Raw genomic sequence first — 20,637 nt, forward strand, 5'->3', positions numbered from 1 at the left:
ACAATACAAGAAACACTTAACTTGAAATATTTAAAACTAGATTGAATAAACTATGTCATTATTCTATGGACAAAGAAAGTTATATTTTTTATGCCACTTTAAGGAGCACTTCCTATAATTTTTACGAAATGGTCCTGAACATGGAAAATATGTCTCCATGTCTTATCTTATGATAGTGGAAATACTAAATCTAAAGTCAGACATACCTGAATTTTAAATCCCAACTCTACCACTAAACTATGAAATTAAGGTAAATTAACCTATTCAAAGTTCAATTTTCTTATCTGCTAAATTAGCTAACTGTTTTTCTAATAATTGAGATAATAAAAGTAGCTAATAATAATAATAACTAACACTTGCATATAGCATTTACTATGTGTCAGGTGCTGTTTAAAGCATATGTTCATTCATTTAGCCTTCAAAAAACAAACAAAACAACCATATGAGGCAAGTACTATTGTTATATCTGTTTTAAAGATGGAAATACTGATCAATTTATTGCCTTGCCGAAAGTAATCCAAGCTACTAACAATAATGCATGTAAAAGGACCTTGTATAATGCAAGGCACCTTTGTAGGTGCTTGATAAACATTTGTTTTTTCTTTACTTTTTTCTTTCTCATTTATTAATATTACTAGAGGCCTGGTGCACGAAATTCATGTACAGGGGGTCCCTCAGCCCAGCCTGCACCCTCTCCAATCTGGGACCCCTGGGGGGATGTCCGACTGCAGGACATCCCTCTTGCAATCTGGGACTGCTGGCTCCTAATTGCTCACCTGCCTGCCTGCCTGCCTGATCGCCCCCTAACCACTCCCCTGCTGGCTTGATTGACGCCTAACTGCTCCCCTGCTGGCCTGATCGCCCCCAACTGCCCTCCCCTGCCAGCCCGATTGCCCACAACTGCACTCTCCTGCCAGCCAGATCATCCCCAACTGCCCTCCCCTGCCGCAACCCACCTCCTCCACCACCGGGCCCCTCCGCTGTGCACACGGCCATCTTGTGACGGCCATCTTGTGACAGCCATCTTCTGATGACATTAGGGCGTGACGGCGTGACGACCACCTAGGCTATTATTAGTATAGATTACCTGTTACCTCTAATTAGACATGGCGGCCCCAAATAGTTCTGCTATTTGTCATGGTATTTCTGGTATCTATTGTTAGCTACTAAAATACCTGGTGGATATGTCTAAAAAATAAAGATGTCCCGGCCGGTGTGCCTCAGTGGTTGAGCTTCTACCTATGAAGCAGGTGGTCACAGTTCAATTTCCAGTCAGGGCACATACCCAGGTTGCAGGCTCAATCCCCAGTAGGGGGCATACAGGAGGCAGATGATCAGTGATTCTCTCTCATCATTGATGTTTCTGTCTCTATCCCTTCCTCTCTGAAATCAATTATAATATATTAAAAATATAATAATAAAGATGTAAGTCAACATTTCCCCATTAGCTATTTAAGGTATAGGGCAAAGGAGCAGTAGTAAGAATTTCTATAATCTTTATGATATGAAGAATGTAGATTATTATTGCAGTTGAATTATACTTCCTGATATTCTACCTAACCTATTTATTTTGTTTTGAGTCTCTAATTCCTCTGTAGTGTAAAATTATTGGGAAGTGGTTTTAAACCACTCAGGTATGTAATATTCAGGGTAGCATTTTTGTAATAGTCCACTTTATTTTGCGGTTTATAATTATTTTGCATTATCCATTGAAAAGCAGTATATTATAAAGTGTAGGCACACTTAGGAACTACCTGTTTGCTAAAAACATTCATAGTCTTTGTTCCATTTAGCAAGTATTTATCAAGCACTTTGGGCTTTATTGAGCAAATGCTAAAGTACCTGTTCTCCTAAAATAGTCACTTGGCTGACAAATCAAGACAGTATAAACCTAGTACCTGAAATGTTCAGCCAATTTGGGCAAAATATTTCTTAAAAGGGATAGATTAAGAGAGAACTGAGTAATCAGGGAAATTTTTATTAAAGTAGAATTTGAGCTAAAATTGAGGGAGAAAAAAAGTATTTAGATTAGGAGAGAAGAAGATATTACTGATAGGAGCAAGGAAGAAGGGGAAATGTTTATCAAGCTAAAGAGAAAGATAAAATTAAGAAAATCTTCCTGGTGAAAGAAGAGAATTCACTTTACATAGAAAGATGGATAAACTAGACTATGTTATCTATCTCTCTATCCTCTATCTATTTATTTATTTATTAATTATTATTTTTTAATGCCCCAGTCAAAAGACATAGGGTAGCTGAATGGATAAGAAAACACGACCCTGCCCAGCTGTTGTGCCTCAGTTGATTGGGTGTCATCCCATTCTCCCAGAGGTTGCTGGTTTGATTCCCGGTCAGGTTGGAAAAAAAACCGACGACCTGTATATATTCTGTCTACAAGAGACCCACCTCAGAACAAAATATTCACACAGGCTGAAAGTTAGAGGATGGAAAAAAAATATTCCATATAAATTGAAACAAACAAAAAAAAAAAGCTGGGGTAGCAATACAAATTTCTATAAAATAGACTTCAAACAAAGGACATAACAAGAGACAAAGAAAGTTAGTACATAATACTAAAGGGATCGATCCATCAAGAGGATATGACCCTATTAACATATATGCACTCAATATAGGAGCACCTAAATATACATATATATATTTTTTAAAAAACCTCTTGGTCACTTTAGGGGAGAGATCCACAGCAATATAGTCATAGTAGGGAAATTTATCACCCCACTGTCATCAATGGATCTTCCAGATAAAAAATCAACAAGGAAACAAAAACTTTAAATGACACACTAGACCTGATGGATTTAATTGATATTTACAGAACATTTCATCCCAAAGCAGCAGAATAGACCTATGTTATTTAAATCTCTTTCTTAGATCAGCTAGAGTAGTGCCATCTGTAAAGATGAAAAATAGCAACTGTCATTATTCAGAGATTCCTTAGGAACCAGAATTCTTAAGTCTACTATCAACCAGTACACACAGTAAAATCCTGCCATCAAAGCTCTCTAAAAATAGACCCTTTTGAGAATTGGCATTAATCCAAATGCATATCAATACATTCCTCAGTAGATCTAACGTCATTCTTTTTAAAGATTATTTTTCGTGCCTTGTTTGGTGTGTGTTTTTTCCTGTTGTAACCTACAAATATAGTTATTTGTGTATAAAATTTAAAGTGTTGTGAAGTACCAAGTTCCAATTTTGATTTGTCCTTTGGAAACCTTTTAGTTAATACTAATCTTAAAATTAAGAAAATAAAGGAATATTTTCTTATAGATTTTGTCAGTGTTGAATCTTTAGTTAGCTTATTTTATGTAAAATTACAAATAACGTAATAGAGGAATCACAGTTTCTCAGAGTTTGAGGAGATGCTATATTCAAAGTCCTACCATCTCCTTTTTATCATTCGTACTTTGCCTTTGCCTAAACATCTTTATCACTATTTCTTTCATCTGGGAGTTTGTTGCTTGTGGAACTCTAATTCTTTGAAAGTCCAAACATACCAAATTGAAACCTGATGCCTTATAATTTCTACCTAGTAGTCCTAATTCTGCCCTTTGCAATGTACAAAAGAAGTTAAAGTCCTCTTTTGCATGACAGTTCAAATATTTGAAGATAAATACTACATTTCCCTTTAAGGTCCACTTACTTTAGTATTATTTTTGCACTCATTTTTTTCCCCCAACAGCTACAGACTTTCCCAAGACATTCACCCCCTATTTTATTTATTCATTAAAAAGAAAAACTCCGGCCCGGTCAATGTGGCTTAGTGGATGAGTGTCGATCCATGAACCAGGAGGTCAAGGTTTGATTCCTGATCAGGGCACATACCCAGGTTGTGGGCTCAATTCCCAGTAGGGAGCGTGCAGGAGGCAGCCAATCGATGATTGTCTCTCATCGTTGATGTTTCTGTCTCTCTCTTCCTCTCCCTTCTTCTCTGAAATCAATAAAAATATGTAAATAAAAAAAAAAAAGAAAAGAAAAAGAAAAACTTTGTAGTACAATTGTACCAGTGGAAAAGTTACAGGTACAAAATCACTTAGATGGAGTAATTAGGACAATAAGTGACATTGCATTTAAAACTATTATGTTGAAAGGCTCCCATTCCACATAGCCACACTAAAGAGAGTAAAGCACATTGCTACTTAAGGTCAGAATTTTGTAATTTTGAGTATAAGGCAAAAACAAATTTCATGTATAACAAATCCATAAATAAAATGCTGTCTTTATTTTCCCTTAAGTATAATGCTTAATTCCATGCCTACACTGTACCAGAATATGTAAACTCAGCTTTTTGGGGGGTACCTGTTTGGTGAAGAGAGATCATATCAGTAAAATACAAATTTATTTATTATGAAAAAATTTATGTCTAAATAGAGCTCTTACTAGAAAAATGGTGTTGCCCATTTAACCATATATGAGGCTGCATAACATAGTGATTAAAAGCACGTAGGTTTGAATACTAGATTCACCTTTTCCTAGTGTGCAACCTTATACAACTTTACTTATTTTCTATACTTATTTCTTATGTGTAAAATGGAGAGAATAAAAATACTTAACTCATGGGTAGGTTGTGAATTAATGTAAGTAGGACACTAAAAACAATATTTGCCACATAAATATTTGCTATTATTACCTGCAATATAAGTAGAAAGAGCATTAGCTTAAAAAATAAATAGATAATAGCTGAGTAAATATTGAAAGAATTTTTCTCTGGGGAAAAACCCATCAAGATAAGGACCTAAAGTTTACAACAGTGTAGTTGTGAAGAAGTAAAAAGAAACAGAGATGACATGCTAGATATTGATTTTTTTCTACCTTAAATCTGTCAAGAGTGATAAAATCTTAAAATCACCTTTCCAGCTTACCCTTATAAGCATACTCTTGTAAAATGAACAGAGGCTGGCATCTGAATACTTCAGTTTTGCAAATTATGTGCTAAGGCATTGAAAACTAAATATCATTAAATAAATTGCAAATACAAGTGGTAAAGCATATTTATCTAGAGATACATTTTCAAGGAATGAAAATTTCAGGATATTCCTTATTATTGTCTGAAATAAAGAATGTGTATTCATCTCCTATGTTAGAGTTCCATCTATAAAGTGGAATTAATGTTGCTTTTCATGCAAAATGTAGTAAAATGATAACAAATAGATTTATATCTGTCAAGTCCTCTGAGCTTCTTAGAATGATATCACTGTATTAGAAGGGCAGAATATTTGTAATTTTGTTATTGCCTGCCAAAAAAGGAAACATGGAACTAATAATAGAGAGTCAGAAAGTGGATTCATATAACAAAATAAACTACTTGGAATCATTCTAATAATTTTACAAGTATTATTTCCTCATATTGCAACTTGGAAAGAATATGGCTGCTATTAAAGAATAGAGGACAGATGTCCAGTGGAGGGAGAAACTGTTACAGATAATCATAAATGACAGGCACAATGATGAGAACTTACAGGAAGAATCCAAATTCCTTCAAAAGATGCCGAGAAGAAAGAAGCAGTAAAGCTTTTGGCAGTATGATGTCTGAAAATGCATTGTCATCAGTTTCCCTGAGAAAGATATTGAAGGTCAAAGGCAATAATGCAGAAGAAGCAGTTGATTGTGGTGGAAGAACCAATTGATATGAGGAAATAAATTATATGACTCTATGAAGATTGAAGATAGCATTGTAGTGATGTATATCATTGGAGTAATTTAAGTGTGTTTTCCCCTCACCTCCCTCTTCGCTTTCTATAGTTTAATTACAGCATGATATAATATCCTTTCATGTAATAATTATCAGGATAAAACTTTATGTACTGAGAAGATAGCTCAGTTTTGACTAGAAGGTGATTTCAAATAGGATTTTTCAAATTTTAAAAAATACTTCTCTATAAAATATATGCTTTTGAGCCAATGAGAAGATAGCTGTTAGTTTTGTATATTATATAAATGTAATGGAATCTTATTAAAATGTGTCTGTTGCTTGCTCTGATTTAAGACTACATTGTATAGGAGACCTCCATTATCATGAATTCACTTTAGCATTATAACACCATTGATTTGGTTCAAAAGAGATTCACACGATGCCAATTTCCCACTATTGTTAAACAGGGTACTTAGAGGTTTAGTTAATTATGGTACTTTGATATGTGATCTATTTGTTGGCCCTATTTACTTTCCTCCTTCACTTCCTCTCTTTTTGCCATTTTTTAAGACTTTTCTATACTGCACCCTGTCCCTTAAGATAGAGTGTTTCTGTGTAGTGGGTAGATTAATGAATATCATCATCAATCCTCCTATATAATAAAAGCCTAATACGCTAAGTGTCCGGTCATCCGGTTGGCTGTTCAACCAATTGAAGTATAATATGCTAATGATATGCTAAGGCTGCTCAACTGCTCTCTGACATGCACTGACCACCAGGGGGCAGGTGCTCCAACTGGTAGGTTAGCTTGCTGCTGGGGTCCAGCAGATCGGAACTGAGCAAGACAGGCCTGGCATGCCCTGGACCCCTCCCTCAGTCCCTCCTCAGCTGGCCAACCTCCCGTGTCCCTCCCCGACCCTGATCGTGCACAGGTGGGGTCCCTCAGCCTGGCCTTCACCCTCTTGCAATCCAGGACCCCTCAGGGGTTGTCAGAGAGCTCGTTTCGGCTCAATCCCTCAGGCCAGGCCAAGAGACCCCACTGGTGCACGAATTCGTGCACCGAGCCTCTGGTATTAAATAATAATTAGAGAAATGAGGGCTGCTTTTATGTAATATTGAAAGCAAATCTTAGTATAAATAGACCTTCCCTCATGTTTATCTTGAGCGAGCGATAATCGCAACAGTATTCACAATGATGCTCCAGTTTATCTTTGTTCAAACATTAGTTATTACTCTTTGCCTTCTAAACAAAACAAAAAATACCTTAGGATGGAGGTCAGCAAACTTATTCTTTAGAGGTCTATATAGTAAATATTTTAGACTTTGTAGGATGTATGAGCTCTCTCATAACTATTCACCTTTGCCAGCCCTGTAGCACAGAATCTGCCATAAGATGATATAAATGAATGTGCCTTGCTCTACCCCAATAACATTTTATTTATAGACACTGAAATTGGATTTCATATAGTTTTCATATATCATGAAATATTTTTCTTTTGCTTTTTTTCAATCATTAAAAAATATAAAGATCACTCTTAGATTGTAGGCCATGCCAAAAAAAAAAAAAAAAGCAGCAGGTAGGATTTGTCCCATTGGCTGTGGTTTGCTAACCCTATTTTAGAACACTCCTGTTCTGTAATAGCATATACTCTGTTGATTAAAAGCCCATAGTTTTTGAGCTTTCAGAAGATTGCTGTGAGAATTTAAGACAGAGAAAGGAGATGTCCCACAAGAAATTAACACTTCACAAACTCAAATATTTCCTGAATACCTATTTTAAATGCCAAGTACTGTTCAAGATATTGGGAATATAGCAATAACCAAAGAAGTCAAAAGTCCCTGCCTCTTTAGAATTCACATTTTAGTGGGGTGACACAAATATAAATAAACAAGGAACAAGTGTTGTATTAGGGATGGTGATAAGTACTATGGATAAAAATATACCAGGGAAGGTGGATAGGTAGCAGGAAAGAGGATTGTAATTTTAAATAAGGCCATCAAGGAAAGCTTCGTTGATAAGGTGACATTTGAGTAAACATCTAAAGTAGGAGAGGGAATAAGCCATGGATCAAGTAGGACCTGTATGTTACCCTTAGAGTAATGGAGAGTTTTGAACAGAGATGTGGCATGGTTTGACTTATATTTTAACTGGGAAACCATTTAAGAGGCTATTGAAATAATCCAGGTGAAAAATTATAGTGACTTACTAGTAAGCCAGTGATAGAGGTGGAGGTAGTGAAAAATACATTATTGATACATTCTGAAGGTAGAGATAACAGATTGGAGTAAGAAAAAAGTTAAGTATAATACCCAGGATTTTGACTTGGCAATTGGAAGGATGGAGTTGCCATTTACTGGATAAGACTGTGGGAAGAGTAGATTTGAGGAGGTAGATCAGGAGTTTTACTTTGATCATGGAAACTTGAACTGCCTTTAAGATATCCAAGTAGAGATGTTAAGTTGGCTGTTAGATATTTGCATCTGGAGTTCAGAGTAAAAGTCTGGCTAGAGATACTATTTTTTTAGAGTCATCAAGATCTTAATGGAATTAAAGCCCATGACAATTGATGAGCTGATCAAGGTATTGATTAGTATTACTATTTCTTTATTGGTATTTCTGCCCCTGCTTCTTTTCTCATTCACTTTCAAAGAGGTAGGTAGCTTCTAATAACCTGTCCCATCTGCTCACACACAAAGGGTGGAAGGGATTCCACTGAGTCAGAAATCTGACCTACACAGAAAGTACCATTAGTAGGCCATCCTCAAACTTTGCCATAGCGTTAACATGGGAGTGAATGTTCCCAAGTACCTCCTTGCTGGAAACTGTTTGCACTGGAGGTAAGTGTGAAAGGGGCGGTTGTGGGAAATGATGGGGTGAGGGCTTCCTAAACCTTTCTCAAACCTCAGAAATGGCTTGATTCTGAGGAAGGGTGAAGGTTCAGGCTGGTTCTTACTTCCATGAACCAGTTCATACAGCCCTAAATTTGATCTGCTTTCCTCAAACTGGGAGTCAGAAATCCCTTTTCTCTTCTGTTTTTCTGCTGCAGAAATTCCCAACATTCCCATTTTGTGGGCTCCAGAAAGGGGTAAGCGAAGACTTCAATCCCAGCCAATCATTTCCAGATTAATAATTTTTAGTGTTTTGATTTTTTTTGTCATTATAAAAATGCTTCAACCCATTTTCCCATCTGTTTAATTTTCTTGTGGATTGTATGTATCTATGTTCTAGGGTCACTCTGTATCTCTGGGCAATAGAGTTCAGATCCATTAGCTATTTCCATTTGTGTGCTGTTCTCTTATGGATTTTCACATGCAGTTTACTTGTGACTGTTTCCTAGATGGAAGACACCAAATTCAGGAGATTGCTTCACTCTGTCTCATTTTTTTCCTGAATGGTGTTTTGTTCCCCTGCTGACAGCTTTTCACTACCCTACCCAACTGCTTCTGATGATCTATCATTGCCTCTCTGCTATTCTGTCTTCCTGCTTTGACTGCCTTTGATTTTTTTTCTCTCTCTTTTTTTTTTTTTTCCCCACTTTACTCATCTGCTGATTAATTTGCATTCTTTACTCACTGGTGCTTTGTCCAGCAGCAAATGGCCTGTTACTCTCATAGCCATTTGCTGTTTTAGCATTTTAGACTGCTCAGCATTGTCTGTCGGCACTCCTATGCCATCTGCCTGCTTGATCTTGCCCTGCCCAATCTATGCCTGTGATATATGTAGGTTCAGATTGTTTAGCACTTCTGCTGCTGATCTCCACTTGCCTTCTGCCACTAAGTTGGACTGCTGATTGAATTTGCTTTATGACTGTCTCCTATAACTATTTGTTGTACATGGCTGCCCCATTAGTTAACTTGAGATATTATATTCATCTCCTATGTACTCAGCCTTGAAACTTGCCATATTACCTCCTTTATACTTCTCTATATCTGATAAATCACTGGCATTGTTCCTCTGTTGTCTTGTAACCCTGATCAGGTTTTATTTCCAAGAAAAATGTTGCCTACATATTGTCCAAACATATCTTAAAAATAGAAAAATGCTTTGCTTTTTAACAGTACAGTCCAATTTACTCTTAAACTGCCTTTTAAACTCATTTCCACCCATCCTTTTAGCTTTTTTATACAACTTTACATTTTTCTCTTTACTTAAGAATAGACTTTTTTTTTCTAAGTCATTTGTTATCTTTGCCTTTTCACATCATATATTATGTACTTTTTATTCCTTATGTATAGGATATTTTAATAATTTTTCATACACTAAATTTATTTCCTAATTTATTTTCCCTAATATTTTCAGGGCATCATGAAGACAAATTACTCCCATTAATTTCTTTTAAGACTAAAAGTATCATCTTTAAAACTAATACATTTATTTATAGTTTCTTTGTAGTTAAGATTAAAGTAGCTTTCCACTTTGATCCATTTATTTAATTTATCTTTATTGTTAAAAGTATTACAGATGTCCTTCCTTCCCCACCTCCCACCCCCCATTGACCTCTCCTATAGCCCCTGGTAATCTCTGTTTTACTTTCTGCCTCTGAATTTGCCTATTCTAGGTACCTTATATAAGTAGAATCATTCAATTTTTATTCTTCTAAGTCTGACTTATACTTAACATATTATTTTCAAGGTTGATTTATGTTGTAGCATATACTAGAATTTCTTTTTTGAGACTACTGTTTTATTGTATTTTTGTGCCACCTCTTGTTTATCCTTTCTTCTGGACACTTGAGTTGTTCCATCTTTTTGCTATTATGAATAATGCTGCTATGAACATGGGTATGCAGGTATATGTTTTCCTTCCCCTTCTTTTGGGTATTTACCTAAAAGTGTACTCAGAACTTTTAATATTTTGTCTAAGAGGAAATAAAATCAATAGCAAAGGCATCGGGAAACTATAATTAACACTAAAATGGATAAGTTCAAGATATTGCATTAGGAGCAAAAGAAATTAGAAAGGTTACAGGTGGCCAGGTGAAATTTAGAAGACCCTGGTAGAAATGAAAGGAGAATGAAGTGAAATAACACTCATGATTGAAGGACATCAAAATGATTCTGAAGAGGGTTGAATTAAAAAATATACCAACTTCAGGACAGAATGATGGCATGTCTTTGAAATATTGTAATGTGGACTTTTAAAGAAGAGAAGAGGGGGAGGCTTTTGAAAGGCAAGGTTTAAATGAAGATAATGGGACTGAATGAGGCAACCAGGGTGTATTTATAGAAACTAGCAATGGGAATAGGAATTTATTTCAATTGAGTAATCTTGGATACCCAGCCTTCTACCTATAGAGATTTTTCTAAAACTATTCCTGGACCTGCCCTGGCTGGTGTGGCTCAGTTGGTTCGACATTGTTCCTTGCACCAAAAAGTTGCTGGTTTGATTCCCAGTCAGGGCACATGCAGGGCACATGCTCAGATGACGGACTCAAACCCTGATAGGGGATGTGCAGGAGACAGCTGATCAATGTTTGGTTCTTACATCGATGTTTTTGTCTCTCTCCCTTTCTCTCTTTCTAAAAATCAAAAATATTTTTTAAAAACTTAAAAAATAATAATAATAAAAAGTCCTGGGCCCAACCCTCTGACATAATGAGTTGGGAATATGGTTTAGGCATTGAATGTGTGTGAGTGTGTGTGTGTGTGTGTGTGTGTGTGTGTGTTTTAATCCACTGTCAAGACACAATGTTTGTTAAATTGAACTGTGTAGCATAGTGTCCTAGACCTTACAGGAGTTACAAAAGTTGGGAAAAATTGGTTCTTGTCTTCAAGGAGTTTAAAACTGGAGTATTTAAATATGCAATAATAATGGATTTGGGAGAGAAGACGTTCAGTCCATTAGTAGGTAATGTTTTCACTTGTTATCTCAATTTCTTGGGTGATTTTACATACTCTATTCAGTCTTTCTCAGCCAAGCTTCCTCATGTAACCTGTCAAAACACAGAAAATTGAGTGACTGTCTTCTCAAATCTCCCAAGGTAGTACATAAACTTGTACTATTCTATATGTATAGGTGAGAAGTTATTTCATTACATACAATTATTCTATTAGAACCTATTTTAAAAGGCTTGCTCTATGCCATGTAGTCTATTAGGAATTGAGACACAAAGATAAGGCTTCTCTTTCAAGGAGCTTACATCCCAAGGGAAAAACCTTTTAATAAAAAATACATTTCTAATATCTACAAAATTTTGTTATTTTAATTCTTTAGGGAAAATGTTCTAAGTCAGAGTGATTGTATATAAGGACATTCTTTCACCTCTTGTAAGCATCATTGAATCAGGACTAAGAATGTCTTCTTTATTACCCGTAATGCCTTATCACAGCTGAATGACTCTGGTGATATTTTAAATGCCAATAAGAATCTTTTAGTTTTAAAACCTAGAGCATTCAGTGACAAATGAGTGATTTTTGTTGGTAGCTGTTAATAAACAGCATTACCTGAAACCAGGGTTTTTAGTTTTATAGTGGAAGAGTGGAGATTGGCTAGAGATAAATAGATAACTAATATTTAGGAGGTTAATTTTTAATTGAATTACAAGCACAATAAGGATTTCCATTCTAAAGTATCCTAATATATAAAAATCCAGGGTCCATAATGACTGACCAAAGGCTCAACTGATCACTGGAAGTCAGTCCTGCAGTCAGTGCTTGGTTGCCGTGGTGACCCAGCACTGACTGCCGAGGGGGCTGCGGATCAGGCCTATAGAGAGGCCTGGAGAGAGAGGCAGGGTCTGATCCGCAGCCTCTGTGGCAGCTGTTGATCAGCCGTTGCCTCTCACTTTCTCTCCAGGCTTTGCCAGCAGCTACGCCTCTCTTTCTCTCCGGGCCTCAGCGGGGACTGCTGATCAGCCCTGCCTCTCTGATCAGGCCCAGAGATAGGCCCAGAGATGCTGACTGGCATAGAAACCCACCAATCAGAATCAAATCTGTGTGAACTACGAGGAGCCAATGGCTACCTAGGAGGCAGAGCTTTTGACGCTGACTGGCATAGAAACCGACCAATCAGACCAAATTGGCCAGCAGGATAGGGCAGTTGAGGGTGAGATCAGACCAGCAGGGGAGGGCAGATAGGGGTGATCAGGCAAGCAGAGGCAGTTAGGGGCAATCAGGCCAGCAGGGGAGAGCAGTTGGGGGCAAGATCAGGCCAGCAGGAGGGCAGTTGGGGGCAAGATCAGGCTGGCAGGGGAGGGCAGTTGGGGGCGAGATCAAGCGGCAGGGGAGGTCTGTTAGGGGTGATCAGACAGGCAGGCAGAGAGGTTAGGGGTAATCAGTCAGGCAGGCAGGGAGGTTAGGGGCAATCAGGCAGGCAGGCAGTGGCAGTTAGGGGCAATCAGGCAGGCAGGCAGGTGAGAGGTTAGGAGCCAGCGGTCCCAGATTGCGAGAGGGATGTCCCTGATTGGAGAGGGTGCAGTCTGGGCTGAGAGAACCTCCCCTCTGTGCACGAATTTCATGCACCTGGCCACTAGTAACTATATATTTGAAAACGTTTGGGGATTTAATTTATTCTTACTATCAACTAAAGCTCATTTGAATTCCTGATGTTATAAAGTTCAGTCATATTCATTAGTTTTTATGATGGATTTGGTTAATTAGTCATTTGAACTGAAAATGCATTTGTCCTTAAATTTATGTGTGCCTTTAAATTTGAGAGCAGTTAGCTTTATTCCTATTGCTCACTGCTTCACACTTACTTTTCTAAAGGAATCTCTTTAAAGTGCTACACTAAAGGTTTAGGAACCTATTTATCCTCCCATCTCCTGATAGCCTACTGGTTATTTATTTTTTAACAGCACAGCTACAGAAAGATCAAAATACTTGTGTCAGAAAAGAAGCACTAAAATAGAAATTACATCCAGATTTAAATTGTTTTCTTAACAATAATTTTTAACATTTTTGCTTGTATTCATTCTGAAAAACATTTTTAATGCAAGAAAAGATTATGCCGATATTTTAAAGTATAAGATCTGGGGATAAAGGAATAGCATCATTCTATTAAACTTCTTTATTAATAATAAATATACTTTTTTGTGATCTTTGAAATCTTATTTTTATTTTGAGGAATGCTAAATTGAAAATAGAGTTGTATACTGTATTTTTGTGAAAGTTAACCAGAAAAGGCAATATCTCTGTATCATTCCCTTATTAGTCTTCAAGTCCTTTTTAAATTTAATAACAAAATCCTGTAAATTTCCTTGCAATCTTGAGATTCTTTATAGGTAACTACTCCTAACATACAAGTTGTCATCCAATTTTTTTTTCTTTCTCTCCCCCATCCCCCGCCCTTTTTCTCCTGAAAAACAGTAGGACATATTCAGGACCTTGCAAAGGAAGATGCAGTAAATTCCTTCCACAAACATTTTATGGAGGTAGTTTCATTCCTTCAGTTTTTAACGTAGACAGTGACAGTTACAGGCACTAATAACCAGTCTCTAAATCCCCTAATCTCTTTCTCTCTCCTTTGCTCTTCTATCCTCAAATGTTTTACTTTTGCTGGCAAAAACTCACACATTGTACCTATGGCACAAGAGGTGTGGTGGAGTGAGAGATTATTGAGGGGAAAGTCAGTTGCCTCAGATATGGAAATCATTTGTTTTAAAGCTTCTTTTTATATATTTAATAGTCTTTAACATCAAAATCATTCCATGTAAAATTCATTTGTTAGACATTTGGATATTTATAAAATACAAAGAACTCCCCAACATTTTGTATTTATCTCTGAATGCTTTTAAATTTCTTACCATCTATATATATAAAAGTCTAAGCAACTGAACAACCAAATGACCAGTCAACCGGTCACTATGAAGAGCACTGACCACCAGGGGCAGATGCTCAATGCAGGAGCTGCCCCCTGGTGGTTAATGCACTCCCACAGAGGGAGCGCCACTCAGCCAGTAGCCGGGCTCACAGCTGGCGAGCCCTGCTGCGTTGGCATGAGCCTCTCCCACCTCCGTGGCAACACTACCTAGTGGAGGCAGCTGCGGCAGGCACAGCGAGGCCATGATGATCAGGAGTGGAGTGGTGCCTGGTTCCAGCTCGGGCTCCTCCCCGGCCGCCTGCCACTGGGCACACTACACATCCTTGGGGGCCGAAACCAGCAGTCTGACATCCCCAGAGAGGTCCTGGATTGCGAGAGGGTGCAGGCCAAGCTGAGGGACCACACCAGTGCACGAATCTGTGCACTGGGCCTCTAGTATTTAATACTTTTAAAGAGATAGAGATTATTTTCTGTTCATATCAGCAGCATTAAAACATCTCAGATGTTCAGTAATCAATATTTTTCATTTGTTCAAATCCATATTACAGTAGTAGATGTGTGCATATTTATTTTGCAATCAGAGGTAATAATCCTATATAATAAAGAGCTAATATGCAAATGGTCCTTGCACCCTCACACTGGGGTCTGGGGACTGGAGGCCAGGCCAGGGTACCTGAGGCTGCACACCCTGCCAGGTGCGTGGCCGGGGGACCTGAGGCCATGCCCCCCACCCGGCAGGGCTTGACGGGGGACCTCAAGGTGCGCCCCCCACCCTGGTGCTGGGCCAAGGGACCTCAGGCTGTGCCTCCACCACAGCACCAGGCCAGGGGACCTCATGCAGCACCCCCTGCCCAGTGGGGCTTGACGGGGTGGGACCGGCCGGGTCTGGATCTAGCCCAATGGGGGGGGTTTTACTAATTTTCTTTCATCATTGACACTTCTATTATAAAGGGCAAATAGCAATATTAAAATATTTTCTCTAATTAATTCCCTTTTAATGTGCACAAGTTTTGTGCACCGGGCCACTAGTACCATTATAAAGATTTAAACAAATATTCTGAAAGAAAACATCTCTTATAAGTATATTATTTTCTCATCCCAACTCAATGTCTCTGGTTTAAAATAAAGTCAATCTTGTGAGATGGTTAAAAGACAGAGAGCCTTTTGAGATATTCTGCTTTTCATGATGGTTGCTAATTAAAAAATAAAGTCATCTGTAGAGTTTCTATTTTATTAACAAGGTCTATCTTCAAATTTCCACTCTACTCCTATTGTTGGAATTTTAGGATCACAGCAGTTAGCATGTATCATAGGTGTTCAATAAGAGCATAAAATGATGATCTTTTTAATGTGACATAATGTTAAAGATGAGATTTTAACTGAAAAGTATATGCTCATTTAGGAGAAGGAAAATGGTTTTTGCTATTTATCTTGCCTTTTATTACTAGCTTTTTTAAAACTCCTATTTTATGAATATAGATTTATTTATGAAGTAAACAAAACCCACCAATAATCTCAACTTATTAGCTAGGAATAATTCATTAATTTCCACAATTAAGAATCCATAAGTATAGGTTTGAGTTTCTTGAGTTTCTTAATAAAACCATCTCAATTATTACTATAGCTACTGAAATTTATTGTGCACTTACTGTGTGACAGGCTATGTAATATCTCATTTAATCCTTACAACAAACATATACAATAGGTACCATTTAACAGATAAGAAAATTATATTTAGAAAGACTAAATTGTGAGTTAACCCAGATCATAGCGCTAGTAGAAGATAATAGGACTAGAATTTGAAATAGGTAGTCTTACTTCAGGGCCCTTGCTCTTAATCATTCTCCTTTTTATATAAATTAAGCTTTTTCCATGTAATAACTGTTCTACAAAAATAAAAGGGATCTGTCAACCACTACAGAGTATAAATAAGCTATAACTAACTTAATTTTCTTGTCATTAATTATTTAGGTTCTTTCTTATTTCCTATTATAAACATTATCTTTATATAAATTGTCAAATACATCTCTGATTATCACTTTAGCGATATTTCTTAAAATAGAATAAAGATCAACATTGGCCCTAACCAGTTTGGCTCAGTAGATAGAGCATCGGCCTGCGGACTGAAAGGTCCCAGGTTCGATTCCGGTCAAGGGCATGTACCTTGGTTTCGGGCACATCCCCAGTAGGGGGTGTGCAGGAAGCAGCTGATCAATGTTTCTCTCTCATTGATGTTTCTAACTCTCTGTCCTTCTCCCTTCCTCTCTGTAAAAAATCAATAAAATATATTTTTTTAAAAAGAGTCAACATTGTCCTCTACAATACATGTGCAAATTTATATATTCATATCAGTTTGTGAGACTGCAAATCTATTATCATTTTTAATCTTACCAATTTGATAGATGAAAATTATATGCCTTTATTGGCATATTGTAGACTAATAATGAGATGAAACATTTTTCTTATATTTGCCCAATTTTTTTCTTCTTTTATAAAATGCCTGTTTTCTTTTGGCTCAGTAACCTGTTCTTAAAGACAGATTCTAATTTCAAAGAGAAGTTTAAGGAATTACTTGCCAGGATATACTTTTGGCAAAGTCAGTAGATTTTTAACTAGTTTATTTGACACATAAATATATACCAATTTGTTTTCTCTTTTCTCAAATTCCATTAATATAATGGTTATATTATATAATTACAGTTATTTCATTACTCACCCTCTTACAACCGAGGTTAAGCTCAAAACACATTCTGAATCAAAGGTATGCAGTTAATAAAATACAAACACATTATTTTCTTACCAGCTACTTAAACCCTTTGCAAGTCTTTTTAATAGCTGATGCACAATAGTTTATTTTCTAACCTTTTCTTATGGAATATATATGATAATACTTTATGGATAGAAAAATATTGAACCTTAATATTTTAGAATGAATGGTTTGTTCATAAATAACAAACCTTAGAAAATAATTTATAATTAGGACACTGAATACACATAGCTACTATTAGCAGCCATTTTTTTTAAATACTAAATATATAGTTCTATTTGCAAATTATTTGGCACAAATTAGTTTTCTGCATCATAAGAATTCCAATGAAAACAATGTTCTGGCATGCAGTTAATGTGAATTATATTTGATTATCTAGGAATTTAAAGCATTTTATAAACATGTTCTGACAGTCAGAGCTTAACTTTCCTCATATTTTTTTAGTCTCCACTAACATGCAAACCATTTCAAGCCCAAACTTTTTTGATAAGTGAATTGTATAACACTTGGCATGTATTTTTCCACAGAAACATTTATTTATGTAAATGATTCTCAATCAAGAGCATTTTTGGTCCCCAGGGACTATTTCACAGTGCCGGGTGATGTTTTTGGTTGTCACAACTGGCGGGGTGCTACTGACATCTTTTTATTAGAGGCCAGAATAGCTTCTAAACATCCTACAATGTACTAGGCAGCCCCTACAACAAAGAATCCTCTGGCCCAAATGTTAATAGTACAGAAATTAAGAAATCCTCATTTATATATTAACTAGAGTTAATAAATATAAATTTGTGCACTAGGGGGTGGGGGTCCCTCGGCCCAGCCTGCCCCCTTTCACTGTCCAGGAGCCCTCAGGGGATGTCCTATTGACAGCTTAGGCTGCGGAGGCTCGAAGCAGGTGCCGTGTGTGTGTGTGTGTGTGTGTGTGTGTGTGTGTGTGTGTGTCTGTCCGTCCACTGGGGGCCTGCCCCCAGCCGCACCACAGAGGCTTGGAGCAGGCACCCCATGTGTGTGTGTGTGTGTGTCCACTGGGACAGGGCCGGCCGGGCCCTGAGTAGTACCATCACTGCTACCACTGTCATTAGCATCTGGGATGCAGGCATGGGTTGAAAAGACTGAACCACACCTCAGGCCTCTCTGACCCTGACTTTGTTCATATGGGAGTTGAAGCAGGAGGGGCCGAGCCCCACACTGTAGGCTCTTCACAGAGACATCTTTTTGCCCTCAGTTGTCTTCCCCTTTCTAGGCCTGAGGACAGCAGTGTTCTTATGGGGTTTTTTTTACCTTTTTTTTTTTTTTTATAGAAGGGGGCGATTTCTAGAAAAGACAAAATTACAGAGACAGAAAGCAGATCTGTGGTTGCCTGGGGCTGGGTGAGGTTGACTGCAGATGGGCAAACAGCATGATGGAAGCTTGAAAATGGTTTTTGTCGGTGGTTGAGCTGCTGTGGAAATTCACGCATCAAACAGTATGCTTGCTGTGGGTGAGTTGTATGGCATGTAAGTGCCTCTTCGAGAAAGCTGTGTAAAGGCATACATCTAAAAGGGAACCCTCTTAAAACCACAGTTGGTGAGAGATTACCACCTTCTAGGAACTTGAAAGTGTTCAGTCAATGGTTGTGAACCTGAAGAAGAGTGGAAAGGGTGCTGAATTGGAAGCCTTTATGTGATCTGGGCAGGTCTAAACTCTGTCTGGGTCTGTTTCCCCATCTGTGATATCCCGAGTTGATGCCCTCAGAGGAGTGAGAGGTGCTGGGGACAGCCCCTGCGGTGGCTGCCCTGCCCAGCGCTCTGTGCTGCAGACCCTCGGGCTGTCCCAGGACCGCTGTGCCTTCGTCTTTGCCACAGAGCTCCTCTGCCTTCCTGCCTTTGTGCAGAGAACTTCCTCCCGCCAGCCCCTGGAGCAAACACACAGCGGGAACAATTGGAAAATCCAGATTGGCCTGGCCTCGTTTCCCCCCACCCCTGGCTCCTTCCCTTGACCAGGACCAGAGAAGCAACCAGGAGACTTCCCCAGAGAAAACCCATCAGACCAAGGGGCCCAAGCACCTCCTGGGCACTGGTACACGTGTCAGGCTAGGCTTTCCTCTCCCCTCAAAGCCCTGACAGGTGACCTCGGCCACATAGGCTCCGAGCAGGTGCCGTGTGTATGTGTGTGTGTCCGCTGGGGGCCTGCCCCCAGCTGCGTCTGAGGCTTGGAGCAAGGCGTCCCTCTGTGTTGATCTCTCAGGCTCCAGGCTGTGCCTGCATGTTGTTCTCTCAGGCTCAGGGCCGTGCCCAGCCCCTCCTCCTGAGCTGGTTGTGACCTTTTCAGAGTCTTGACCTCATTTGCATATTACTGCTATATATATATTTACTCACTAACTGCACTGTGCTGGGACCTGGGAACACATGGACAGAAAGTTATGATCTTAGCATTCTGGGAAGTTACATTATAGGTAGTAAATAGAAAGAATCTACACTAATAAAAGAGAAACATGGTAATTGGCGTATGACCGCTACCCTTTTCATTGGCTAATCAGTGAGTATATGCAAATTAACTGTCAGCCAAGATGGCGGCCGGCAGCCAGGCACTGAAGCGAGCACGAGGCTTGCTTGCTGCAGACTCCAACGTTCGCCGCCTCACTTGCCAGCCTCTCAGCTGCAACTCTAAGCAACTATATACTATGTTGCAAATAAGAAGCTAAACAAAACCCCAGAAAAGGGCTTCCATTCAGCCGGGCTCGGACCGCAACATTGTATCGATGTTTTCAGCAGCGAGGCCTCAGAGCTAAAGCTGGCCCAGAAAAAAAAAAAAAAAGAGAGAGAAGAAAACAAGGAGCGGTTGGAAGCTTTAGTCACTCGCCAGCCGGAAAACAGCCCTCAGCCCCTCACCCAGACTGGCCAGGCACCCCAGTGGGGACCCCCACCCTGATCCAGGACACCCTTCAGGGCAAACCAGCCAGCCCCCACCCATGCACCAGGCCTCTATCCTATATAGTAAAAGGGTAATATGCCTCCCAGCACCGGGATCAGCGGAGCAGCGAGGCTCCCGGCACCGGGATCAGCATGACAGGGGGCAGCGCCCAAACCCCCTGATCGCCCTGCGGCTCTGTGTGTGACAGGGGGCGGGGCCACAACCTCCCTATCCGCCCTACTCTGTTCGTGACAGGGGAAGGCACCCCAACCCCCTGATCAGCCCTCCTCTGTGCCTGATAGGGGGGAGCTCCCCAATCCCCTGATTGCCCTGCGCCTCTGCGTTTGACAGGGTGCAGCACACCAACCCCCTGATCGGCCCTGCTCTGTGTGTGACAGGGTACGGAGCCCCAACCCCCCCTGATGGGCCCTGCTCTGAGAGTGACAGGGGGCAGCGCCCCAACCCCCTGATCGGCCCTGCTCTGTGTGTGACAGGGTACGGAGCCCCAACCCCCCCTGATGGGCCCTGCTCTGAGAGTGACAGGGGGCAGCACCCCAACCCCCTGAT

At 39.2% G+C, this 20,637-nt stretch overlaps 1 protein-coding gene across 13 annotated transcripts in view; it reads left to right on the plus strand.

Annotated features, from left to right (window-relative positions):
• GPHN (gephyrin) overlaps positions 1-20,637 on the plus strand; it is a 445,634-nt gene that overhangs the window by 198,227 nt on the left and 226,770 nt on the right. For 7 of the 13 annotated variants that reach the window (XM_014549124.1, XM_005877907.2, XM_005877909.2 and 4 more), the window contains exon 5: positions 8,695-8,733. The exons of the other annotated variants lie outside the window; for them this stretch is intronic. In XM_014549124.1, the coding sequence (XP_014404610.1) occupies positions 8,695-8,733 (39 nt within the window). The remainder of the gene's footprint in view (positions 1-8,694; positions 8,734-20,637) is intronic. 13 annotated transcript variants of the gene reach the window in all.

This window comes from Myotis brandtii, unplaced genomic scaffold, assembly GCF_000412655.1.
Source record: "Myotis brandtii unplaced genomic scaffold, ASM41265v1 scaffold536, whole genome shotgun sequence".
NCBI lineage: Eukaryota > Metazoa > Chordata > Mammalia > Chiroptera > Vespertilionidae > Myotis > Myotis brandtii.